Source organism: Panicum virgatum, chromosome 9N (genome assembly GCF_016808335.1).
Source record: "Panicum virgatum strain AP13 chromosome 9N, P.virgatum_v5, whole genome shotgun sequence".
Taxonomy (NCBI): Eukaryota; Viridiplantae; Streptophyta; class Magnoliopsida; order Poales; family Poaceae; genus Panicum; species Panicum virgatum.
Window position 1 is genome coordinate 14,033,874 of NC_053153.1, and position 25,118 is coordinate 14,058,991.

The 25,118-nt window shown below is 46.3% G+C and overlaps 3 protein-coding genes and 1 pseudogene across 4 annotated transcripts; 2 read left to right on the forward strand and 2 right to left on the reverse strand.

Annotated features, from left to right (window-relative positions):
* The first annotated feature begins 3,722 nt into the window (after positions 1-3,722).
* On the forward strand, positions 3,723-7,148 carry LOC120691198 (protein CDC73 homolog). Of its 2 annotated transcripts, none has more exons than XM_039974215.1 (4): positions 3,723-4,987; positions 5,606-5,688; positions 5,779-5,898; positions 6,754-7,148. In XM_039974215.1, exons 1-3 carry the CDS (start codon positions 4,018-4,020, stop codon positions 5,863-5,865), a joined length of 1,140 nt encoding a protein of 379 aa, XP_039830149.1. In that variant the 5' UTR covers positions 3,723-4,017; the 3' UTR covers positions 5,866-5,898; positions 6,754-7,148. The 2 variants fall into 2 exon arrangements, with proteins under 2 accessions (XP_039830149.1, XP_039830148.1); XM_039974214.1 differs by having other exon boundaries at positions 6,767-7,148.
* Positions 7,149-7,619: 471 nt separating this feature from the next.
* LOC120688736 lies at positions 7,620-17,651 on the forward strand (annotated as a pseudogene).
* Positions 17,652-18,041: 390 nt separating this feature from the next.
* On the reverse strand, positions 18,042-19,158 carry LOC120687501 (non-specific lipid transfer protein GPI-anchored 5-like). The gene is made up of 2 exons (XM_039969515.1): positions 18,595-19,158; positions 18,042-18,512 (listed from the first exon to the last, which is right to left on the reverse strand). The coding sequence occupies exons 1-2, from the start codon at positions 18,935-18,937 to the stop codon at positions 18,172-18,174; spliced, it is 684 nt and encodes a 227-aa protein (XP_039825449.1). The 5' UTR covers positions 18,938-19,158; the 3' UTR covers positions 18,042-18,171.
* Positions 19,159-21,151: 1,993 nt separating this feature from the next.
* Positions 21,152-22,174, reverse strand: LOC120693385 (non-specific lipid transfer protein GPI-anchored 5-like). Its single transcript, XM_039976810.1, has one exon. It carries the CDS (start codon positions 22,099-22,101, stop codon positions 21,445-21,447), a length of 657 nt encoding a protein of 218 aa, XP_039832744.1. The 5' UTR covers positions 22,102-22,174; the 3' UTR covers positions 21,152-21,444.
* Positions 22,175-25,118: the final 2,944 nt, after the last annotated feature.

Here is a 25,118-nt window from a genome sequence, read left to right on the forward strand (position 1 = left end):
GACAAGGTTATTGGGGCTGTTTTGACTCAAGAAACCGAAGGGAAGGAGTATATCATTACATATTTAAGCCGATGACTTATTGATGCGGAGACGAGGTATACATTTATTGAGAAGTTGTGTTTGTCTCTTTATTATGCTTGTACCAAATTAAGGCATTATCTACTATATAGTACTTGCATAGTAGTATGTCAAACCGATGTGATCAAACATATGTTACGAAAACCGATTTTGAGTGGTAGAATCGGCAAGTGGGCTAATGCTTTGGTTGAATATGATTTGGCTTGTGAACCTTTAAAATCTATGAGAGGCCAAATTGTAGTGTATTTTATTGTTGAGCATCGGATTAATGACAAGCACGATATAGAAGTCGGCTATATTACTTGCACACCATGGAAGTTATACATTGATGGATCGGTTTGTGATGATGGTCAAGGGATTGGTGCTGTTCTTATTTCTCCGAATGGTGCTGTTTTTGAATTTTCAAACCGATTGAAAGAAGAGTGCACAAATAACCAAGTTAAATATGAGGCTCTTCTATTTGGCTTGGAATTCTTGCAATCCATGGGCGTGAAGCATGTTGAAGCCTTTGGAGATTCTCTTCTGGTGGTGCAGCAAGTATCTAAGGTATGCCAGTGCTATAATGATTATCTAAATACATATCTTGATAAATGCCTCGATATTATTTCTTCTTTCGATGAATTTATTATCAAACATATTCCGAGGGAAGAGAATAGAAAGGCAAATACTCTGGCTCAGCAAGCATCTGGCTATAATATTATGAAAAAATATTTCAACATTCGCAAGCCGATGCAAATGAAAGTCGAGTGTCTAGTTCTGGATGCACCGGTCCGACCGGTCAGCGAGACCGGTGAGACCGGTCTGACCGGTAATGCAGCTGTTGGTTCTGATTCGGCCAAGAAAGACGATTCAATTGTCTCGGCCGAAGCTCAGGATTGGAGGGTCCCTCTTATATCATATTTGAGAGATCCTGGTCGTGGAGCGGAGAGAAATATTCGGCGTTTAGCTTTTAAGTATGTTTTAATTGACGATGAGCTTTATCGTCGAACTGCTGAAGATTTGCTTCTCAAGTGTTTAGAGTCGGATCATGCCCGGTTTGCTATGGGTGAGGTTCATGAATGTATTTGTGGTACTCATCAATCAGCTCCCAAAATGAAGTGGTTACTTAGAAGGGCCGGTTTCTATTGGCCCACCATGCTATCTGATTGTTTTAAATACTATAAAGTTTGTAAAGAATGTCAGCGGTTTGGTGATTTGCAATTAGTGCATGCTGCGTTAATGCATCCTATTATTAGACCATGGCCGTTCCAAGGTTGGGGGTTGGATTTCATTGGACAAATTAATCCTCCATCTTCAAAGGGGCATCGCTTCGTGTTGGTTGCTACGAATTATTTTACTAAATGGACCAAAGCGGTTCCTTTGAAGAATATGACATATAAGCAGGTAATTGAGTTTATTGCTGAGCATATTATTCATAGATTCGGCATTCCACAAACTTTGACAACAGATCAAGATTCATCTCTATTTATATTAAAAGAGATGCGTGCCTTTGCCGAATTTTATAAGATTAAGTTGCTCAATTCATCTCCATACTATGCTCAGGCCAATGGGCAGACCGAGTCTAGTAATAAGATTTTGATCAAATTTGTCAAGAAGAAGATAGAAGACAATCCCAAGAGGTGGCATGAAGTGTTATCCGAAGCATTGTGGGCTCATCGTATATCTAGATATGGTGCTACTAAGGTTACTCCTTTTGAGCTTGTGTATAGTCAAGACGCCGTTTTACCCGTTGATGTAAATCAGGACGCATATAGATTGGCAAAGCAAAATGACCTCTCCGCTGTTGATTACCATAATTTGATGATGGATAATATTGATGAGGTGACCGACAAGTGTTTGAAGGCTTTGAAGGAGATTGAGAAAGACAAACTTCGGGTGGCCAGAACTTACAACAAAAAGGTAAAACATAAATCTTTTCGGGTTGGGAATCTGGTTTGGAAGACAATTTTGCCTCTTGGGATGAAAAGCAACAAGTTTGGCAAATGGTCGCCAAGTTAGGAGGGTCCATATAAGATTATCAAAGTTGTCTCCGGTAATTCGTATATGGTGGAGACGGTGCAAGGTGAGCGTCTACTAAGGGCTATCAATGTGAGGTACTTGAAGAAGTTCTATCCTAGCGTATGGCAATGTGCATGAGGACGAAGATGACCAGTATTGGATATCACCCTTAGTTTTATTTTTTAGACTTGTATGCTCTGTGTAAAACATGTACATCAGGATAGTTCTTACTTTTTGGCTTGTGAAACTCACCAAAAAAGTAGGGGGCATATGTTGACAGTCAATTCTGGCAGTTCAGAGGCCGACCGGTCAGACCGGTCTGTCCAGTTGTAATTCGAGTAGGCTTCGTTTTATTTTAGAATTTTTTGTATAAACCGACTTGGATAGAGGTACGACTTCCCCGGCCTATAAATATAAAGGTTAAGGCCGATTGAGGTATTCCCAATCGAATCAATCAAAATATCGTATTATTTTTTATCTCTAAAACCCTAGTCTTTTTCAACCCTAGATTGCTTTTTTCCTTCGTCTTGACGACGTTTGAAGACGTTCTGAGTGGCCTGACGACCTCAGGGCAACCCTAGCCGCGCAAGCTCCGACGGGGTCCCTCCCGAGCTCGCGTTTCTAGGTCTTCGCGGTTCTCTGCTCCACACCGGTCAGACCGGTGTGCGGAACCGGTCAGACCGGTCTGCCAAGGCATCGCTGGTTCAGATCGTTTTGATGATCTCCTGCGCGTTCTAACGCATTCGAGTGTGTTGGCGCGATTCTGTGTCAACAATTTCAGACCACGCACCGCCACACTACTGTGACTACGGTACACCGTACACGTCAGCATGGATTCTGCCGGCGGGCCGGTCCGGGTTGCAAGATTCCGTTTGCCCTCTCATTCTCATCGTTGTTTCTTGGAGATTACTATTGGTACAGTACAATCCTTGGAATGAAATAGACCTTGTAATCCAGGAATCAGAATGGCCACCACCACCGTACTTCTTTTGCAATCGCGTGCATCTTCTCGTCGAGGACACTTTCAATCCTTGCTCTATCCATGGTACTTTGTCTTTTTTTTCCATAATAAATCATTGTCAAGTGATAAGTACCAGGTGATTCAACCACCGTTAGAGAATCAGAAGTAAAAAAAAAGGATTACTGCACATTGCTTTATGATTCGTGCCGATTTTTGGAGCGAGGCACAGATCCATCCTGAGCCGCGGGTGTGAGCCTTCTGCCATGTGTCCCGAGCCGCGCTGCACAATTTCCCCTGCTTGGCTGCTTCACTGACTTTTTTTTAACACTACCGCTTCACTGATTTGAACCATTGAGTTGCTCCTACTTCGTGACGAGCGTGCAACCATACCACCCCCTTTGTGTGATTCTCAGGGGGACCTTTGCCGTTGCGGTAAAAACGATTTGAGCTTAAAGCATGAACCTTTTCAAGGAGAAGCAAGAAAGAGAAATCATACATGAAATCGGCAATTAAATTACAAATGTTTTTGTAAAAGTATGAAACGTAAATTTAGTATCACGGCAAGGCAAAGCAAAGGGCAAATGTTAATATCACTTTAGGAATTAGGGGTGTTTCTAACGGAACGGATGGGTAATTCCCCTAAAAACACGAAGATCTCTTAGATTTTTTTTTGAGAAACTCTTAGATAAAGATTAGAGGACACGAATTGCTTGCTCTCTCTCACAGCACAGGCAGGCTGCATGCATTGCTGCAAACAATTATAAACGAGTTTATCTAACATCGGGCCCAGCCCAACTACGTTTGTGGGCTGAATCGTTAGGCCGAGCGAGCACGCACGCAAGCAATTCGTCGTCGTCCTCGTTGGTGTTCCTCCGACCCGACGCCGCGAGCCAGATCCATCCATCTAGGAGGATCTAGCCGAAAAAGCAGGCAGCAAAACCCAAACCCAGAGGAGGCGAGCGTCGCCGGAGGCGGCGGCGATGGATCCTCTCTCCGTGCTCCGCGACTACGCCGCCCGCAACGAGCTGGACAAGATCATCTTCTCCGGCGACGACATCCTCTTCGGCTCCGACTACACCTTCCCGGCCAACACCCCCACCGCCTTCACCTCCAAGCAGTCCAACCGCCCCTACCCGCTCTCCGCCGCCGTCTTCCTCGCGCAGCACCACGACCTCAAGCACACCGACTTCATCCAGGCCGCGCGCCTCCGCCGCATCCCGCCCGTCTCCCTCCCCGACCGCAAGACCTTCCTCGACTTCCTCCGCTTCGGCCACAACTCGCTCCCCACCGCCGACCCGCTCCTCCCCTCCGCCTTCGCGCCGCCGGAGACCCACCTCCACCCGCCCTCGCCGCCGCCCGAGGACCCCGCCGCCGCCGACGAGGCCACCACGGGGGCGCAAATCCGCGCGCTCGAGCGCCCATTCAAGGACCGCAACGCGCTCCTCGACGCCCGCGGCCGCGACTTCCTCGCCGTCTTCCAGGCCGCCCTGCGCCGCCAGGACGAGCAACGCAAGGCCGGCGGCAAGGACGCGGCGCCATCCTCCCGCACCGACTCCGGCGCCGGCGCGGCCGCCCTCGCCAAGCCCAAGGTCGTGGACAGGGCCCTGGGTGACGGCGTCGTGCCCATCATCCTCGTGCCCAGCGCCTCGCAGACGCTGATTACGATCTACAACGTCAAGGAGTTCCTCGAGGACGGGGTGTTCGTGCCCAGCGAGGAGAGGATGCGGGCGACCAAGGGAGGCAAGCCGGAGAGCGTCACGGTGCAGAAGAAGCTGATTCGTGCGGAGAGGGCGGGCGCGGCTGGGGGTGCCGTCTCATTCGAGGTAAGGGACAAGCCGGCTTCGCTCAAGTCGGACGATTGGGGGCGGGTGGTGGGCGTGTTTGTGCTCGGCAAGGAGTGGCAGTTCAAGGACTGGCCCTTCAAGGACCATGTAGAGATCTTCAACAGAGGTGTGGCTCATGACCCTTTCTTTATACATGGCATGCTTCAAGCATTTGCAATATGTTTGACATGGTCCTGTTGCTATATTGTCGTTACAATTTATGCATGTAGCTTCATTTGAGTAAAATACAGGACACGGTAGCTTTGGTGTCATGTCATTTTGTTAGGAGCTTACTTTGTTATCACAACTGAGTTAAATAGATTTGTTTCACCATTGGCTTTGAGCAAGAAGTTAGTTTTTGCTGCTCTGGAAATTAAACAGAAACATGTACTAGTTGAACTTCCCTGTTTAGCTTCTTTGCACTATATGTGATTCCACCCTCCCTTTTGGTGACAACTATTGAACATTACCATCCACCCTTTTTCGTAAGAGGTCTATCAGTTTAATACTGGAGGAACGTTTTAACAACTGTAAGTTCAGATCACATTATTCTCCCATATTCGACTACTCTATATCTGCTTCAAAGTTTTCTTAATATTGTATTTCTACACTTCAGGATATGATTAACTTGGTAAGAAATGCTGCATTGAGTGCAAATAAGGGAACTCTAGGTTGTTTTGTTTCTCATGCAGCATGATATATGGCTTACTATTCATGTGGTCTAACATCTTGAAACTTTCCTCAGTTATTGGTTTCTATGTGCGCTTCGAAGATGATAGTGTGGAGGCAGCCAAGGTGGTCAAACAGTGGAATGTGAAAATCATATCTGTGAGTATGGGATAAAAGCTGAAATTTTCTTGGTTTCAATCAAATTCAGTGCCGCAAATGTTACATCAACATGGTTGTGTTATGCTGCAGATAAGTAAAAATAAAAGGCATCAAGACAGGACAGCTGCTCTTGAGGTATGGGAGCGCTTGGAGGAATTTATGCGGGCACGCCCATAATTGAAGTGACATGTGTACCATAACTGTGATCATGTAAGCTTTCTTATTTCACTATTTCTCCAATGAAGTTCCTGAATTCTGGTTTAATTTCACAGCTGAGTTCTAGCAGGATTGGATATGTTATATGTATAACCAAAATTTCTGCTCAGTGACTGTAGAGATATATCCTGTATTCACTGCTATTTTGTTTCAGGGCAGTTGTTTACTCTTATAGTCTTATATAACAATTAACTTTTGGTTACATAGTAAAGTGTACACATTTATTTGTGTGTAGCTAGTGATTTAGTGTGCAGTCTTCTGACCTGAATAACTTTCTTCGGGATCCTCGTCTGTCTGTAAAATGTTAAAATATGTATCATGGATCAGTATAACATGGCTTGTTGAATTTTGTAAAGTTAATTGTTTGGGCATTGTTTGCCTTGTATGTGTGGACAACAGTTAATGTCTGTAAGTGTCAGTGCTTACTATTGTAGTGACTATGCATGGTGATTTGTTAACTGTGAAATGTTATTTTTTTAAATTTGATTCAACTGTTCTTGAAGTTATGTTAGCATTTCTTCCCATATTCTAAGTTATTTTACTGCAGTTTAGTCATTGAGCCATTTGCTGAAATTCAGCTAGTAAATATCCTCATCATAATTATGCAACATGGTTGGAGCTTGTGATGATATAAGTGGTTATTTGCTGATGGTGGTAGCTGTGCTAGGAATTGTACACACGCATTTTATTATATTATATACGGAGTATTTTCTTCAGTATGCATTTTGCTAAGGGTATTTACTTCGCCATTTTATTGTCTTGGCCTCCGGGCAGTAGCATATATCACATTCTAATAAATTATTGAAGCATTTCTGTGGTATCATGCTTCTCGGTGACCCTCATTCTCAGTGTCATTTTTCAGTGGACTATTAAAGGCCCAAATGTTATGTTGAGCTGGAGGCTTTGTCCTGATAGTAGATGGCAGAACGTCGTGTCTGGAAGCTACACCCACCAAGATTACATCTTTTGTACACTAGATTAGGCTACCCTGTGCTCTGTTTGATTGTAGCATTGCACTGTAGCGGCTAACTTAATAACTTTCTTGGCAAGTATATGTGATTGCTTGCAAGTCTCGAATGAATTTCTTGAAACAAGTCTTGGTGCTTCTCTATGTTGCTGAAGATATAATGTTTCATGCTTGTGTCATTTTCTTAGTAAGTACGAGAAACATTTCATCATTCTGAAATGCATTTTTGTAGTGCTGATTTTGAGTTCGTCTAATAAGTGGAGCATCACATTGGTTACCTCAACATGTCCTTCCCTCTTATTTAAAAATTGTGTTTAAAAAAACGAACAATTTCATGAAATGTTGCGGGCAACGAAACTTTGTGCCAAAGAACTTTGAATATCCAGAAAGCAATAAAAGAGGACATTTGAACTTGTACAAGTGTTAACTCAGAAACATCTTCTACTCTACCAGTCTAGCCCATCTAGCTTCCCAATCCAAACGGGCAGTTTCTAGAAGCAGCGCCATGTGTCTGGGTCTGGAACCTTCTACATTGGTCTACGTTGGTTGAAGAGTGTCGTTGGTTGAAGAGTGTCTTGTGGTAAAGAGATATTTTTTTAATGGTTAGAGCAAAAGCCACCTTTTTTTTATTAAAGCTCGTCCCTTTATTTAAAACTCATCACTTTATTTAGGGACCATCAGGCTCAGCAGGTTCGCAAGCCAATCAACTGTTTACAAAACCCGGGAGAGGAGACATTCATACAGACGGATGATCCAGGTCCGCATTACACCCAACATGAGCTAGACCATGAGCAACTATATTACAGACACGGGACACATGCTTCACCATTACAGAGTTAAAAGTAGTAGCCATAACGAATTTCACTTCTCTGAAGAGCACACCCCCTTTGGCTCGAACAAGTTCTTCAGAATGTAGGGCCTTCACCAGTGTTTGTTTGTTAAAAGCAGTAGCCATAACGAATTTCGCTTCTCTGAAGAGCACACCCCCTTTGGCTCGATCAAGTTCTTCAGAACGTAGGGCCTTCACCAGTGTTTGAGAGTCTGTTTCGATGATGATGTTTTGCATACCATGGTCCGCCGCTGCCTGCAAAGCAGCTAAACAGGCATGAGCCTCCGCGCAGAGAGCATCACCCACCACAGCTATCCGACCCGCTCCTGCTAAAACAACATCAGACATGTGGTCACGGATAACCCCCAAGCTCCCTGCAATTCCTTCTCCCAGAACGCTGCATCCACATTGATCTTCCACACATTTGGTGGAGGCGGCTTCCAATATCACTCCTGGTTCCTTCTAGTACTATTGCCTCCATTTGTGATCATCTCTGGCTTCAGATTAGACAGCAACCAGGCTTTGTATATCACCTCATCAATTGATTTTCTATCTTCTCCTGCATTAATTTTGTAGCGCGCCTCCCACCGGGCCCAGAGCAAACCAATGATCAAAATTTTCTTTTCGTCAGGCATGATCAAAAGCCACTGCAAGGAAGGGCCTGAAACCTTCTACAATGGTTGAAAATTGTCTTGTGGCTAAGAAATATTTTTTTAATGGTTAGAGCAAAAGCCACTGTTAAAGGATTTCGGAACCAATGATTAAAATTTTCTTTTCGTCGGGCATGATCAAAAGCCACTTTAAGTGCAAGGAAGGGCCTGGAACCTTCTACAATGGTTGAAGAGTGTCTTGTGGCAAAGAAATATTTTTTTAATGGTTAGAGCAAAAGCCACCTTTAAAAGATTTGGGGAGAACATGCTTCTCTCACCAATGTCCAACCTAATTCAATCCCCAAATTCACGTTTCTAGACGCGCCCTCCTTCCTCTGTAAAACAATTGCCCTGTTCCTATCTGCTAGCGAATCATTGGCCTTGTTTGGTTTCCTAGATTTTCAGGAATAGTAACATTTTGACCTCTAATTACTGTATTAAATAAACACAGTTTACAAAACCAACTCCAGAACCCTGCGCTAGGAACCCTGACGAAACTAATGAGGCCTTTGACCACGTGATTAGATGATGGTTATTGTAGCATCATTGCAGCTAATCATGGATTAATACCATTATTAGATTCGTCGAAAAAAGTTAAATCCATCCTTGAAGAGGTTTTGCAAATAGACTTCATTTAGCCCTTCATGCGGATCCTAGAACACGTACTTTTTCTAGAATTCTAGGAAACCAAACACGGCCTTGCCTACCCAATGGCTAGGGTAACGCCGGTGTTCCTGACGAAGACGTACGCGATGGTGGAGGACCCCAGCACCGACGACACCATCTCATGGAATGACACCTGCACGGCCTTCCTGGTGTGGCGCCCCGCCGAGTTCGCCCGCGACCTTCGCCCTAAGCACTTCAACCACAACAACCTATGCAACTGAACATTACTCCTCTCATTAGGAGAATGCAACTGAAGTATAACTCTCAGCAAATCATGGAGTCTCAGCAAATACTGAACACAACTCCTTTGCTTATCAATCAGTCTATGCAAGACCGACAGATGCCTAATCAGGGATTTCAGTTGGAACAAGCTAACCAAATCCAGCAATCCAAACATGTTCATAATGATACTCTAATGGAAGAGAGGCAGCCAGCAAAAGGGAAAACTCTAGTCTTGCAATCAATTACAGCCCCTCATGGAAATCAAGGTCAAAGCAACATACCCAAGGGCTACCAGCCTAACCAGTTTCAAACGGGAATGACCATGACACAGGGTGGAATTTTGAACCACCAAGGACAGTAGGTGCAGGGGAATCAGCAGCAAGAGTACATGCAAAAGCAACAGGAGGACAATCCAAGCAACTTGGCTCTTCTTTCCCCTCTCACCCACCAAGATGCTGCTAATGCCAAACAACCCCCTATTTTCAGCACACAGTCCTTTATTCCTGTTCCATCTTATAGTGCAGACAATGACATTCAGGGCCCATCTCTATAGGAATATTTCCACACTATGCCAAATATTATAAAGCCAAATCTTCTTGTTCCTCATTCTTCTATGCAAGCCATTCTTCAGGGTCATCCTCTCCCTCAAGCTCACACCTCCATTCCACCACAACAGAGCTCTGTCCAAAATAGAGAGCTTCCCGCAGAGAAGGTCTTCAGCACTAGTGTTGCCCCTATAGCAATACTTCATGGATCTCCTATTTTGTCTGAAATCCCAGCTCCCAATGTTTTGCAAACTCCATGCAAGGTACAAATCGATTCTTACTCCCCACTCAACCAGTCCAAGAAAAGAATCCTTCATTTCTCACCGGCTCTGCAATTTCCTCATACAAATGCTTCTTCTATGCCAACTAGCAACCCGCCTGGCACATGCCACGCCTAGCATCATCACTACCCGCCCCTCTCGCCTGCTCATTCTGCAGCTAGCTCATCACCTCCAAATGTTCTTGATGGATCGTTCCATGTCGGCACCACCACTGCACAGGCCAATGCAAGACCTCAACCTAGGAGCTTCAGCTCCAAATCTAAAGGAAGCTCAAGAACTTGCAAGATTCAGTCTCTGGGCAATGTTCAAGCTAAAGTTTCGGGCTGTCGCCGGCCTAGGTCTCCTTCGGTGCAAGGCTCAGACAGATTCCAGTCGCCACGACACGTAGCTGGTCCCAATGCTCCCGAAGGAGGAGGAGAAGAAGTTCGTACCAACTCCGGCAGAGGCAGACTACGCAATAGGCCTAGTGGCTGGGATGAGGACCCTCCTGTCCTTGGTGGAAAACTCAATCCCGCTCACAGGAACTCCTCTTCAGGTACTGGCTGCTATCCCGATGGAGGAGCTTCTACTCAAGCCCATCCAGGTCAATATTGCTCTGTTCCTGGCTTTCCTGCTGGCAGTGATGTGGAGGCAGGCTTCAACAATCATGCTGAAGAAGATGCTCAAGGTCCAACTGTTCAGGCCAATATTTGCCTCTCTTCTGCAACTAAACAGCATTCAGGGTCAGCAATGGGGAGAGATATCAAGAGGCAAGCGCTTATGGCTGATAGTGGGCAACTTGGTCCTTCACACATTTCTGTCAGGGGGATGGGTGTGGATCCTGTCCATATGCCTTCTGCTCCCTCAGGCCAGGCAGTCAATGCAGTTCAAGGTCAGGATGTCCGTGCTCATATTCTTCTACCTAGTACTTCTGGCCAAATCAGCGGAGTTGTTTTGGAAATGCCTCAACGGGCTTTGGCGCCATGCCCAGAGGCGCCACAAGACACATGAGTCTTCTAGCTTGGAATTGCCGAGGATCAGGCGGGAATCTCGGCGGTCCTAAAATGGGGCACCTTTCCCGCCTTGCTATGGCTACAAAAGCTCAGGTACTTTTCATTTCTGAAACTAGAAAATAGTCAGTTAATAAAGCTAATCTGCTTAATAAGTTCTGCTTTGATGATGCTTGTGTAGTCCCTGCAGTAGGTCTTTCAGGTGGTCTTTGGTTGCTGTGGAAAGGAGACTTCAGTCTAGATGTCGTCCAAGCTTCTGATAATCTTATCTTAGCTAATGCTGTATATAGGCCTTATGCCCTGAACTTTAGCCTTATCTGTGTGTATGGTGACCCGCATCATGTCAAAACTGATGCTATCTGGCAGGCTATCTTCAATTTTGTTGTAAATAATCCTGATGTGCCTGTGTTATGTATGGGTGATATGAACAATATTATGAATGCTAATGAGAAGCTTGGTCCAAATCCTGTTAATGCTAGAAGAGTTTCTAACTTCTGTCATTGGATCAAACAATGTTCTTTATTTGATTTAGGTTTCAGTGGTCCTGCTTACACTTGGTCCAACAAGAGGTTTGCTTCTACTCCAACTTTTGAAAGACTTGATAGATGTTTAGCTAATGCTGAATGGTGTTCTATTTTCCCTTCTACTACTATTTTTCATCTGCCTATGATGTATAGTGACCATGTCCCTATTTTGATTATGCTTCAAACTAACAGACCTAAAACCAAAAAACCTTTTAGGTTTGAAAACTGGTGGGCCCTCGAACCTGATTTTCATCATGGGGCTGCTCAAAGTTGGAATAAATCTGCCCAGAGACCTTTTCATCTTAAAACTAAATATTTGGCCTCTGATCTTAAAGTCTGGAGAAAGAAAAAGCCTCATATTAATGATCAGCTTCTTACAATTGAAAATGCTATTTTTCAGAATCAACTAAAACCTATTCCTCTTCAAAATCACAATCTTCAAAAAGATCTTATTCATCAGCATCATCAAATCCTCTTGAAGCAAGCCGAATTTCATAGACAGAGAGTCAAAAAGGTTTGGGCTATTAAAGGTGATACTAATACTAATTTTTTCCACAGGGCAATTATAAGGAGAGCAACCAAAAATAGAATAGCTTATCTGACACAAGAAGATGGTTCTCCTGTCACAACTCAAGATCAAATAGCTTCTGTGTTTTACAATTACTTCAACAAACTATTCTCTTCTCAGAGCACTACTTTCCAGGTACCACAGCAGCACAATGGTAAGGAAGCATCACCAATACAGTATGAATATACAACCTCTGTCCCAGACAAACAAGAAATTTGGAACATTGTTAAAAATATGAGATCAGATGCAAGTCCAGGCCCAGATGGTTTGAATGCAGGTTTCTATAAAGTGGCTTGGCCATGGATTGCTGATGATGTAGTTCACCTGGTCCAACAGTTCTATAATTCAGCTGAACTTCCTCAAGGTATTAACTCTACTTACATAGCTCTTATTCCAAAGACCAATGCTGCTCATACTCCACATCAGTTCAGACCTATAAGTCTTTGTAATGTCATTTACAAAATCATCACTAAATCTTTAGTTGAGAGGATCAAGTTGCATTTGCCTAATTATATTCACTCGTCTCAATCTGCTTTTATACCTGGTAGGCATATCACTTCCAACATAATAGTTGCTCAGGAAATTGTTCATTCTTTCTCCCTGGCTACTTGGAATAAAAAAACTTTCATGTTGAAGATTGATCTGGCAAAAGCCTTTGATAGAATAGAATGGAATTTTATTATCAATGCTCTCAAGCAAAGAGGTTTTAATGATCATTTTACTAATCTTATTCAAGCCTACATCACTGCCTCTGTTTTTTCCATTCTGGTTAATAGTCAGCCTTCAAACTACTTCACCTCCGAAAGAGGTATCAGACAGGGATGCCCTCTTTCTCCTTATCTTTTTGTTCTAGCTATTAATGATCTGTCCAAAAGGTTGCAGGTGGCCATGGTGGAAGGTAACATTCAAGGAATATCTCTAGGACCATCTTGCCCTCCCATTCACTCTCTACTTTTTGCAGATGACTTACTAATTTGTGGTCAGGTCAATGATTACGAACCTCAGACGCTAAGAATTATCATTCAAAATTTTTGCAACTTATCTGGTCAAACACCAAATTGGAGTAAGTCTTCTGTTCATTTCAATAAAAACTGTACCATTCATGACAGACAAAAGGTTCAGGACATTTTCCCTGTTCAAGAGATGAATGCCAACACTATGCATCTAGGTCATCCTTTGCTTTTCTCATATAAAAATAGATCCAATGCTTACTCTTTCATTCTTAATAAATTCAGAGCCAAATTATCTACTCTTAAGGCCAATAAAATTAATCATGCTGGCAGACTTGTTTATATAAACTCTGTCATGTCTTCAATTCCAATCTATTATTTAACAAACATCCTTTTTTCTGAGAATTTTCTTGACAGGATTGAGGCCATTATGAGAAATTTTTGGTGGGCTGGTCACAAAGAGGAAAATGATGGTACTAATCCTATTGCCTTCAGATCTTGGGATGATATATGCAGGCCTAAAAAGCTTGGAGAGCTTGGAATACGAAAAAGCTTCACAAAGATTCATACAGTTAACAAGAGTTTAGTTCTCCATTCAGCTTGGATGGTAGTTTCAGGTAAAGATCCTTTTCTTTCTTGAGTTTTAAAGGCTAAATATTTCTCCAACTCAACTTTCTAGAAATGTTCTAAACATGGGTCAAAATCTGTTTTCTGGAGTTCTATTCAAAATGTTAGGCAATTCCTTTTTCAGAATTCTATTTTTCAGATTCATCAAGGAAATATTAACATTTGGACAGAACCTTGGTGTCAAGGATGGGACAACATTCATAGCCACATACAACTCCCTGTTTCTGTTAATCCTATTCCTAATCAGGTTAAAGATCTTTGGTATCCAAGCACCAGGGACTGGAATATACCTTTGGTTCAAGAATTGTTTGATCTGAATTTTCAGGAATTTATTTTCCAAACACCCATAGTACACCTGCACGAAACTGATAAACTTATATGGAAGCCAGCAAGAATAGGTATATGCTCTTCCAAGGAAGCCTACAACTTCATTTCAAGATTGAACAATCATCAATTGCCGGATCAAGGGTCAAGAAGCATTTCTGCTCCAGCTCTAGACCTTATCAATAGAATATGGAAGAATAAAAAGGTACAACCAAAACTCAAAGCTTTTATGTGGAGACTTATCAGAAATGCTGTTGCTACAGCTGAAAGAGCCTCAAGATACTCTACAAATATAAACAATCTTTGCAATTACTGTGGCCAAAAGGAAAATGACATGCATCTTTTCTTTCATTGTTCTCTGCCTAGAGCAGTTTGGTTTTCTGCTAACCCCTCCTTAAGAGCTGATCTTCTTCCAAATATTGAACATGGGTTGCATGATATTTTACCCTATATTTTTCCTCCTCATACAGATGACAGTCACTTGATCAGTGTCATCACAACCTTGTGGTACATTTGGAGAGCCAGAAATGATAATCGTTTTAATAATAGAACTTGGACAGTCCAACAAGTCCACTTTAATATTCAAGCTGAAATCTCTGTGATCACTAACAGTCTTTCAGAAAAGTCCTCAATGAATGATGACCACAACCACTTGTCCAACCAGGATGATACAGGAGAAGGAAGTCCACAAGGGGAACAACATGATACAACTACTCCTTCAAACACTAACAATATTTCTTGCTATGTTGATGCTGCTATTCCACCTGAACATTTAATTGTAGGAACAACGCCTGCAGGGATAGAAATCTATATCACAGGGGATGATCAAGCAACAAGACTTAACATAAAGATACAAGCACAAATACAAGATGGAGTTAACCCTTTGATGGCTGAAGGTTTGGCAATGGAACTAGCTACAAAGATCACAACTATCATGGGTTTGCAATCCTATTCTATTTTCACAGATTCTCAAATCTTGGTTGAAGCTTTGAATCCAGGATCAGGGAAGGCAAAACCTCCTCCGTGGAGACTCAAACCTACTTTATCTACCATTCAAAACCAGGTTCAAGGGCATCAAGTCTCTTTTTCCAAAATCAAGAGAACTTTGAATGTTGAAGCTCATAAACTGGCTAGGAAAGCTAGGCAATCTTTTCAGCAGCAGGTTTTTACAAGATGCCCTAACTGTTTTCATAACAGTCCCTGTGAGCTCTTGCATTTGCTCTGTACCCAGTCTTGGAGAAACTTTAGGCTCTTGTATGTTTCATGTGAATAATCAATAAAGAGCCTTGCCTTGATAAAAAAAACAAAAAAACCCACAACAACCTTCCCACCTTCGTGCGCCAACTCAGCAACTACATGCGTGCCCAACCACCCCTCCCCGTCCCACATCTCTTCTTCTATTACCCATTTACCCAACGGTCTGCACGGTTAAATTGAGATCATGATGGGTTCTGTGTTCTCTCCGTGCTGGGATTCAAGAGGGCGTCGTTGGACAGGTGTGAGTTCGCCAACGACGGCTTCCGGCGAGGGGAGAAGCACCTGCTGGGAGGGATAAATAGGAAGAAAGGGACCGGAGCCGGGGCCGCGGGGCGGCCATACCGATGGAGATACCGATCATCTCTCACCGCCCACGAGCTCCGGCGGGGAGCTGGCGGTCTCCTTGTCGCCGCCGCGCGGCTCGGCGGCGGGGTTGAGCGGCGCAATGGCCGAGTTGGAGGAGAAGAACGCGCAGCTGGCTCGAGAGCTGCCCCGCGCGCGGCCCCTCTGCTATGGCGTGCGGTACCTCATGGCGTGGTACGGCCACGGCGGGGGGGGGGGGGGGTGGGGTGGCAGGATGATCCCGCGGATGGCGACGACGGGCACAGAGGCGGCGGTGAGGGAGTCCCTGGCGGCCACCGAGCAAAGCTGAAGCTGTTCGGCGTCGCCATTAGTGCCAAGCGCCCGTGCGGCGGGGAGGAGGAGGACGTGGACGCAGGGCCGGCTCTAAAATTCCGAGGGCCTAGAGGGAAGGAAAACTATGGGCCCTTTTGGCAAAATATTTTTTCCATTTTATAATGTGATAGAGGATATGGTTGATATTAATAGCGTGCATGTACTTATTTTTTCTGGAAAAAACAGTGTTGATGCATCAAACGAAAAGAGAAGCAATATGAAGTTAGTATAATTACCTTGAATAAGAACCAAACAACTCCATCGACAAAATGCTTCAGTGCTTAAAACATTTCTTGGAGTGTTTCTTGCGAATTAATAAAATTAAGCAACTCTCATGTTCTTTTATCCTTTTCTAACACCTAGTAAATCATAAAAGGTAAATACTGGAATTGAAATTTTAAAACACTAGCAAATAATAGAATTACTATCATGACTCGCGATGCCTGGTCAGGCCCGTGCCCAGGGGGCGTGCGGCCCGTGAGGCTGCACAGGGCCCCATTTTTTTTGGCTCCAAAATTTATAGCAGCCCATTAATTCTCTGCATCCTTCTTACTTGGCCGGCTTTAATGCAAATGGTGAAACGGACGCATGCCACGCCCCTGCCCTGCACAAAACAAAAAGGCCCGCAACACTGAGGAGTCCTGGCGCCCGCAGCCCGCTAGTTTAGTTGTCGTGCCGTCTTCCTCTAATCCTGTGCCGATTCATCTTCAGTTCTTGTTTTTCACGAGTCATGACACCAAGGGGCGAGCTGTCGGGGCAGATGCCAGACAGCAGGGCAGGCAACACCGTGTCACCGCCGAGGCCATGATCGCAAGTTCGCGACGGCGATGCGGTGCAGCAGCCGGCCAGCGGCCCTAGGGCATGCGGAGAATTCAACGACGGCAGGTCTGCGATTTCAACTCTTCACACAATTGACTGGCTTAAGGAAAAGGTAAATAAATATTTCTTTTAATTCCCCAACTGTATTGATATACATATATACTTGTATCATTTGAGTCTTTAATGGATTAATTATAATTTTATTCTTTCATCTTTTATGTTAGAAAACGATCGATTGAAGCCATATTTTTTACAAATCTATTTAGAAAATATGATTCTGGCAGCCAAAAATATAAAAATGGTTAGTCTAGTAGACATCATTTCAGAATTTCACACAGCCTCCGATTTATGCCGGCACGGCCTGTGCCTGGTGCGGTGCGCCGGGCTGTTGGTAGCGTCAGCTTGCGAGTTTATACGAAAAGCGAATGACTGGATGAGCAAGGATGTGATCTGTTTCGCGGTGGCTAGATCGCAGCGCAGTATTCGACGGATACTGCCTTCTTCAGTTTTCTAGAGTTATTATGGACTTGCTGTCAGCCATCAAAACCAACACATACGAAGAGGCACGTAAAAAATCCTGGGTCCCTTTCCAGCGTGGGCCCTAGGCGGTCGCGCCTCCCGCCTACGGTCAGAGCCGGGCCTGCGTGGACGGGGCCGCCGAGGAGGACGAGGAACATGACGACGACGAGAGGCACGCGGCGCGGAGGCGGGGGAGCAAGGCCTCGAGGAGGAACTAGATTTCGAATCTCGACGTGCTGGTGCTGTCCGTGCGGGCGGCGGCGGCGGCGGCGAGGCCGGGGTGGAGGGGTCGTGTGACCGCAAGAGCCCGGTCTCATGACAGCCCGCGCAGCTAGGACTGAAATCAGTGAAACTCGTGTAGTCTCGCTTGTATTGGCAGATGGAAGATAGTGAAGGCGAAATTGCGTAAACTGAGGCCATGTTTAGTTTGCAAAAAATTTTGAATTTTGGTAATGTAGCACATTCGTTGTTATTTGACAACTAATATTTAATTATAGACTAATTATATATGCTTAAAAGATTGATCTTGTTTACAATTAAATTGTATAATTAGTTATTTTTTAATTATATTTAATGCTCCATATATATGTCCAAAGATTCAATGTAATAGCACTGGATGCTTAACTCCTTTCAAGAATTATCTGCTTAAACTGCTCTGTGTAATGTAAGCAATGGCCTGATGCGTGAACATCTACCATCCTTCGATCTCCGGGGCCAGCTGTAGATTCTGTAGGATAAACGTTTTTATTGTAACCGCACAAAAACAGGATGCAGCTTCAACTTATAATGTATCACATCACATGTTACATCATTACATTTGCGGTTGCGAACTTGCAATGGCTTAGCAGGTTACAGCTACGCATACATGGTTGCAATTGAAGCGAGAAACACGGTGACGAGCACAGTGCCTGCAGCCATTCCTCTGGACCTCGTGGCGCCGGCTGCATGCAGCAGCTGGGGGAGCTTCGACCCGGCGCCGGCCGGCGCCGTTGCGGCGGCAGGAGAATCCTCGGCCGGATCCGGTGGCGCTCCTGACGCGTCTGGATTGGCCGCCGGCGTGCCCGACGATGGCTCAGTCGCAGGTGTGGTGGCTGCCGGAGTCGTCGTCTCGGACGACGGAGGCGAAGTTCCTGCCACCGACGGCGTGGAGGCCGCCGCCGGCGCGGAGCCCTCGCCGTCGCCAGCGGCGGCATCATCTGCAGCGTCACGAGCAATGGCAACATGTCAGACCGGCGGGCACCGTGCCAGCAGCGGCCGCGGCGATGACGCGCAACGTACCGTCGCATGGGTTGGGCAGGTCGCAGACGTTGGGGATGATGGTCTGCGCCTGGCCGAGGAGCAGGCCGACGGGGCTGGGCGCGAGCTTGGACGCGGCGCAGAGGCAGGGCGCCTGCGCGCGGAGGAAGCCCCGGAGCTGGGAGCAGCAGGCGGTGAGCGTCGCCGAGCCGACGCCGAAGACGTAGCCGATGCACGGGGACAGGCTGAGCGGCGCCGGCGGGCAGCTGGGCAGCGCCGGGAACGCCGCCGCCGCCGCCGGCTGCTGCTGCTGCGCCGAGGACAGCGTCGCCGCCGCGACCGCGACGACGAGGGCGAGAGCCATCTGGAGCCGCCGCCACGCCATGGCGGCACGCGGCGGGCTGTCTTCTTCGGCCGCAAGGACGTACGGCGGCTAGTCGGCTACGCGATTGCACGGGACGAGACGCGGCGCGGTTGTTCTGTACGGGACGCGGAGGGGGGGATCAAGAGGCGCCGGTGGTTTATACTGCGGACGGTTGCGAAAAATTTGCGGCGGGATGGCCGGATGGGGGAAAAAAGCTCGTGTGCCTGCCTCACCAGGTGGATGGGCCGGTCTATCTAACTCGCTTTGGAGCGGGAGTTCCTACTGGTTTGCACGCCGCGAACGCGACCCGGGGCTCTTCGCGAGGCTTATCGGTGAGCGGACCCGAGAATGTACGTCTCTGTCTGCGTCCATGACTTCACGAGATGGTGAGAAGAGAACCCCCCGGTCCAGAATCTAGTTGAGCCCGGCCAGGTTGGTGATCAGCTCGGTCGCTTTTGTGTGCTCCCAATGGTTGCCTTCCCCTCTAACTTGGCTGTTGGCTCTGTTGCTACTGGAGTCGATCAAGATGGCGATGGATAGTTGAGAGCTGGGCTTGATGGGCACCTGGATGAATCTTCCACTTGGCGGTTTCGGCCAGTAGGGGCGATTCACAGTAGTGAGGTATCTTTGTGCATCCTGGGGCAGAAGAAGGTTCAGTTTCTTGGGCGCGACAACCTGTTCGGAAACTGAAAACGATTCCAGAGTAGGTTGGTGGTGTCGCTGGTGTGAGTCGCGTGTAGGTACTAGGCGGGTCCCGGTGAAATCAAATAAAAACGCGACCTGCGTGCAGGCTGCAGCTAAAATGGTGCGCAAACAGTTGGGCGTTTTCGCCTGGAAGACAATGCAAGGCCATTCTCGTTCACATGGAAAAACAATGAGGAGCTGTAGCCATCGAGCGCGCCGGTCTGACACGAGACAACGGCGGCGTCCCTTGCCTGTGCACCGCCGCACCCCCACGAGCAATGAAGCAACTCGACTCATCGCCGCCGGTCGCCGGCATTTGTGCCTCTATCGCGCTCTGCAGCTGCAAGTCTGCACGCAATGAGTGCAGAGGATCGTTGCCTCCTCCTAAATTTCGCCCTTGTACTCTTCGTTCGTTGTTGGTGTGTTGCTTTTTTCAGTCTTCGTTCACTAGGGCTGCTGGAAATGATACTTGTTCCACATGAAGCATGCGCTGTTCTTGTGGTCAAATTGCAGGAAAGTTGAAACAATGGACCTGAGTTTGTTGTGCAACCCTGAGTTTCGTTCATGCTTTTCGAAAGATGACGATGAGTTTTATTCGTACTCGCAAAAAGCCCGTATTACACCCTTGAACTATCACAAAAGTTTGTTTTCAATCTTCAATAACAAAACTGAATAACCCTTAGACGGTTTCTAAGGTGGTTTTGTATTTTTTTTAAAAAAATCTAGTTAGATCTAAAAATCAAATATGATTCATTTTAAATCAGAAAAATATGAAACTAGTACCACAATTTTTCTAAAAGTGTAACATATCTATTATTGCTCTATTTGAAGCCTAACTATTCAAAAATAACAGACATAACTACAAGCAACCAGATATTATAAAAATAAAAATTGATCTAAATAATTAAAAGAGAATTTATGATACCCTTTTCGTATTTTTTGATCTAAAATAAATTACTTATGAATTTTTTAGTTTAAATTTGAATATTTTTAATTCTCACAAAATGGAAAACCAACTTTGAAACCACCTAAGGTGTCAAATTTGCCCAATTTCAATAGTTGGATGGCCTATATTATCCGATTTTATAGTTAAAAGATTGAAAATCGGACTTTTGTGAGAGTTCAATGGTGAAAACCGAACTTTTCTCTTCTTCATACTCATACAATCTCCTGGAGGTGACTAAGCTAGTCGCTGCTATCTAAAGATCGAGGAAGAGAGAAGTAATCTGAAGATTAATTGCTGCAAGTTGGGGATCATAGTCATGGAACTCTTCAACAAATTCGGATGGAAATTCAGCAATAGAATTCAAGACTAGTATCTTTAGGTCTTTTATATCTGTCTCGGTTCTAATGTTCTTACTGTAAGGTGGTCTGAGTATCATGGTTAAACTTGTCTTTGGCTGTGTATGCATCCACCATATGGGTGTAGAGGCTGGATGTTTTTATCCTTAATAAAAAAATACCATCTCCTGGAGGTTAGGCTACAGCCGTCCAAGGCAAAGCAGCCAAACGGGCCATCTTGGAGTCAAATCAGACATGTAGCCTCTGGACTGGAGTCCAATTCACGTTTCAGTGAAATTCATTAAATTGACGCTTAATCTGTAGGAGCAATATACACGAACGATGAGGTCGGTGGCAACTCTGTTCGGGAGGTACAGCAATCGTGTTGCTACCACTCGCTCACAAACGTAACAAATGTTCATTCAACTCCTGCGCACGGTGCGGTACACGACTGCGCGCGGTTCGGGAGGTAGTACATGTTTTTTAGTGAACATGCTACATGAACGGCGTGCTACGAATCCACATCTGAATGTACACGACTAAGCACATGATCCGATCAGAGTTCAGAGAAGATAGGCGACGAGCAACGAGACCAGAGCAGCGGCGGCAGAGACGCCGCGGTAGCCTGCTGGTGCGGCAGCAGCAGCTCCCGAGCCAAGCACGCCTGGAACTGACTTCACTCCACCACCACCGGCTGGCGCGGTCGTGTCTGCACCCGTCGGCCCAGTCCCCGGCGCCGCCGCGGCGGTTGTTCCTGACCCTGACGACGCCGGCGTCGTCGTTGGACCAGCCGGGGCACCGCTCACGGTCCCCGACCCCGAGCAGGCGTTGGCGGGCAGGTCGCACGAGCTGGGCAGCAGCTGGCCGATCGCGGACCCGAGCTGCGAGGCCCCCGACGCCATGGCGGCGCACAGGCACGGCGCCTGCGACTGGAACATGGCCCGGATCTGGGCGCAGCACTCGGCCGGCGGCGACGAGGAGTTGCCGATGAAGAAGCCCAGGCACGGCGACAGGCTGGCCTGCGCCGGCGGGCACGCTGCCGGCAGGCTCGGCACCGCGGGCGCCGTCGTCGTCGCCGGCTGCTGCGGTAGTGGCAGCGGCAGCGGCGGTGCCTGCGGCTGCGCCGTGGTGGTGGAAGCGGCGCACATCAGAGCCGTCACCGCGAGGGCCAGGCACGGCATGGTGACCGGCGGGAAGCCGCGCTGCCGGCGCTGAGCCATCGTCGGAGCAAGTGCACGACGAGGACGACGCCGACGCGTTCGTGCCGCCGTGTCGTTCACCAGGTGGGGGAGTTGTGTGAAGTTGCCAATCATGTGTCGTGGTTTATATACACGGTCAGTGTGTGAATGTGACACTGACACGAACAGAAGGCTGCTTTGTGGTCGGGTAGATGCCCTGCCCTATCTAACTTGTGAGAGGCATCTGATGGGTTTAACTGTTTAAGACCGATATACCTTGCGTTGCGACCAATAGCAGCAGGTTGCACTTTTTGCAGGGCATAAACGTTGCATTCTCCAGCGACTTTGGTGAGAAAAATCTGAGATAGGATGGGTCAACCACTTGAAATTGACAGTGACACTATCAAGTTAAAACTCCCTCCTATAATACAACTAAATTTAGATTTGTTTCTAATTCAAACATTTTTATGTTTGACCAAAAGTATCTCTAAAATGATTTATTTCAAATATAAAAGTTACATATGTTATGGTAGTTCGTTTCCAAATGAATATACTAATACCGCTTTTACATTGACGGCCTATTATTTTTTAAAAATAATACAGATATGTGTCCTTTTTTTTAAAAAATATATTAATTTAGTACAAACCTAAATGTAGTTCATCAACTTGAGGGAATATATCTAAACGTTGATCATCATATGCTAAATACAGATATGTGTTTTTTTGAGGGTCAATACATGGTATTAATTATACATAATTGGCTCATATAAATCAAATTTATACAATATTTCCAAGAACACAATGTAGAATTATCTGCCAATCACTAGTCGTGTTGCTGCACATGGGCCGAACATGCATACAACATGCTCTTACTTTTCATACCTAAAAATTTGTTCCAACTCTCAAGTCCCAAAATCCTTCCTGTAATAATAAGTTCTTTTATCCTGTTAAAAAACACCAAAAATAGACTCCTTATTCTCCATATCAGCCTGGTTCCAATTATCACATTCATGCCTAGTAAAAGGACACGATTACAAAAGGAGATGTCAATATACCTATAGTTATATACAATTTCATCATTTACAAAAGGTAGTAACTAGTAAGACAATGTGATGGAGCTTAAAAGTAGAAAAAAAGAAGCATAAGAACTCTTATCAACTGACTGGTACGTACGTTATGTTTGCTTGCAAGAATGAAAATAACACGACATTTCTTTGAATGAAATTAACTTATTAACCTGCTAGATTGAATGGTTTCTAGGAAAAAATAAGTTTTCTGTAAGGTGTGGAGAATCATCTCAGAAATATATTACTACGCGCTAGCAATGTGATACGACTTTTTACAACTTCCCCAGGTCAATGTATAACCTTTACTCTATACTGTATTTTTCTTCCATATAAAACGGCTCAATACTGATACAATGGAGTTGCACTGCATGTATTAGCTTGTGAAAAGCGTTGGTATCAGCAGACTAATCCAAGCTTCCGTTTCACAGGCCAGCGAAGTCATCCGGCATCTTCTCTCTCTCACCATACAGCAGTCCTCTGTTCCTGTAAAGCACATAAGCACAGGTGAATGAGATAACTACTAGCTCGTTGGCACAGTGAAAGATCAAATGAGAAATTGTAGTTCAGACTAAAAAAAGACGCAAGAGAAATAACAAGGTGGAGAGTAGAGAGACACCAACGACGACGTACCATTGCCTAGGACTGCAACAGGTAAAGATGTGATGGACGAAGCTGCATGGACCTTGTTCGGTGCCTGCTCGTAAGCTGCATTGATCCATGGCTGGCGACCAGGAGCCACTGCTGAGGTGATACTGCGTAATACAATATCTCATTGGATGGTAGCACATGATAGTGTCGCCTACAACGGCAGGCAATGCCATGGCAGAGGCAACGAGAGCCCTCCTTTGTAGAAAAGTGGCCTTGTCTCCAATGCTTGTCACAGGGACATCTCTTCCCATGACAAGATCCGTGAGTCTGTAAACTAGCATCTTGGAACGAACGACATCACTATAGCCTATCACCAGGATCTCCGAGTCGCACCCAAGAAGACAGGTCCATACAGCTTAACGACATTGAATGTGGCGATCAGCTTTGCGGGTTGCAGCACTTCGCCTGGCAGGGGTGTGTCCATCTGGAAAATCTTGGCTGCACGGCCATACCCCAACTCATACGCCACCGTGTAGGCCGTGCCCTGGAACGAGAATGGTCGTAGATGGCTTGAGGGATGGTGGTTCGAGGGTGACAGAGTCCATTGGTGGTCCTGTGAGGTTGCAACGGCCACACGGCATTGCGCACTGATCGCAAGCATGACGGTGACGACACCATCGGAGAAGGTAGCAGTAGTGGTATAGGAGATGGATCTGAGATAGGTAAGCTTCTCTTGTGCGGATAAGGATAAGTCATGGAAGTGCAGCTGCGGGAGGAGAGTCGAGAGTGGTGGCAGGTCGAGAAGGTCGCCGGTGAACGGGTGGAGCAGGCGGATGGCGGTGTCGTGGTCCCGGTGCAGGACGAGGAGGCCTTCGTAGGAATGGAGGACGCGGTGGTCCTCGAACAGCGGGATGCGGACGCGGACGAAGGCTCCCGTGTCGAGGTTGAAGAAGCGGACGTAGCCTTGCAGGTCGGGATGGCCGGGGTGGAGGCCGTGGCCTTCGGGCAGCAGCGCCCAACGGCGCGGGTGGAAGTGTGGTTCGACGACCCCGCGGCCGCGCGGGGAGGCGGTGCTGGATCGCCACGGGGCGCAGACGGCGCGGAAACGGACGTAGTCCAGCAGGTCGCCGGCCAGTAAGCGCGAAGCTACCAGGCGAACCAGATCGTCAGGTAGAGACGGCCAGGGGGACGTTAATGCGTCTGAGGCGACGGTGGTCGGCGACGTCAAAGGTCCGGCCATCATGCAGTTCTTCTAATCAGTGGCGAAGCCAGCCTGACAAGTGACCTAGGGCGGAACAGTACCAGTGAAACAGTGCAATGCGCCACGGAAGGCATGCGTGCAGGCTCGCTGGCCGCCGGTGCCCGGCGCTCCAGGCCTCCGGCCGCTCCGGCGGAGCAGCGCAG

Bases quoted from the DNA above. Each gene is read 5' to 3' on its own strand.
- LOC120691198 (XM_039974215.1), top strand. From the start codon at position 4,018: ATGGATCCTCTCTCCGTGCTCCGCGACTACGCCGCCCGCAACGAGCTG. The intron at 4,988-5,605 runs GTGTGGCTCATG...AACTTTCCTCAG, and splicing joins TGTAGAGATCTTCAACAGAG to TTATTGGTTTCTATGTGCGC. The intron at 5,689-5,778 runs GTGAGTATGGGA...GTTATGCTGCAG, and splicing joins GGAATGTGAAAATCATATCT to ATAAGTAAAAATAAAAGGCA.
- LOC120687501 (XM_039969515.1), bottom strand. From the start codon at position 18,937: ATGGCGTGGCGGCGGCTCCAGATGGCTCTCGCCCTCGTCGTCGCGGTC. The intron at 18,513-18,594 runs GTACGTTGCGCG...GTGACGCTGCAG, and splicing joins CCTGCCCAACCCATGCGACG to ATGATGCCGCCGCTGGCGAC.
- LOC120693385 (XM_039976810.1), bottom strand. From the start codon at position 22,101: ATGGCTCAGCGCCGGCAGCGCGGCTTCCCGCCGGTCACCATGCCGTGC.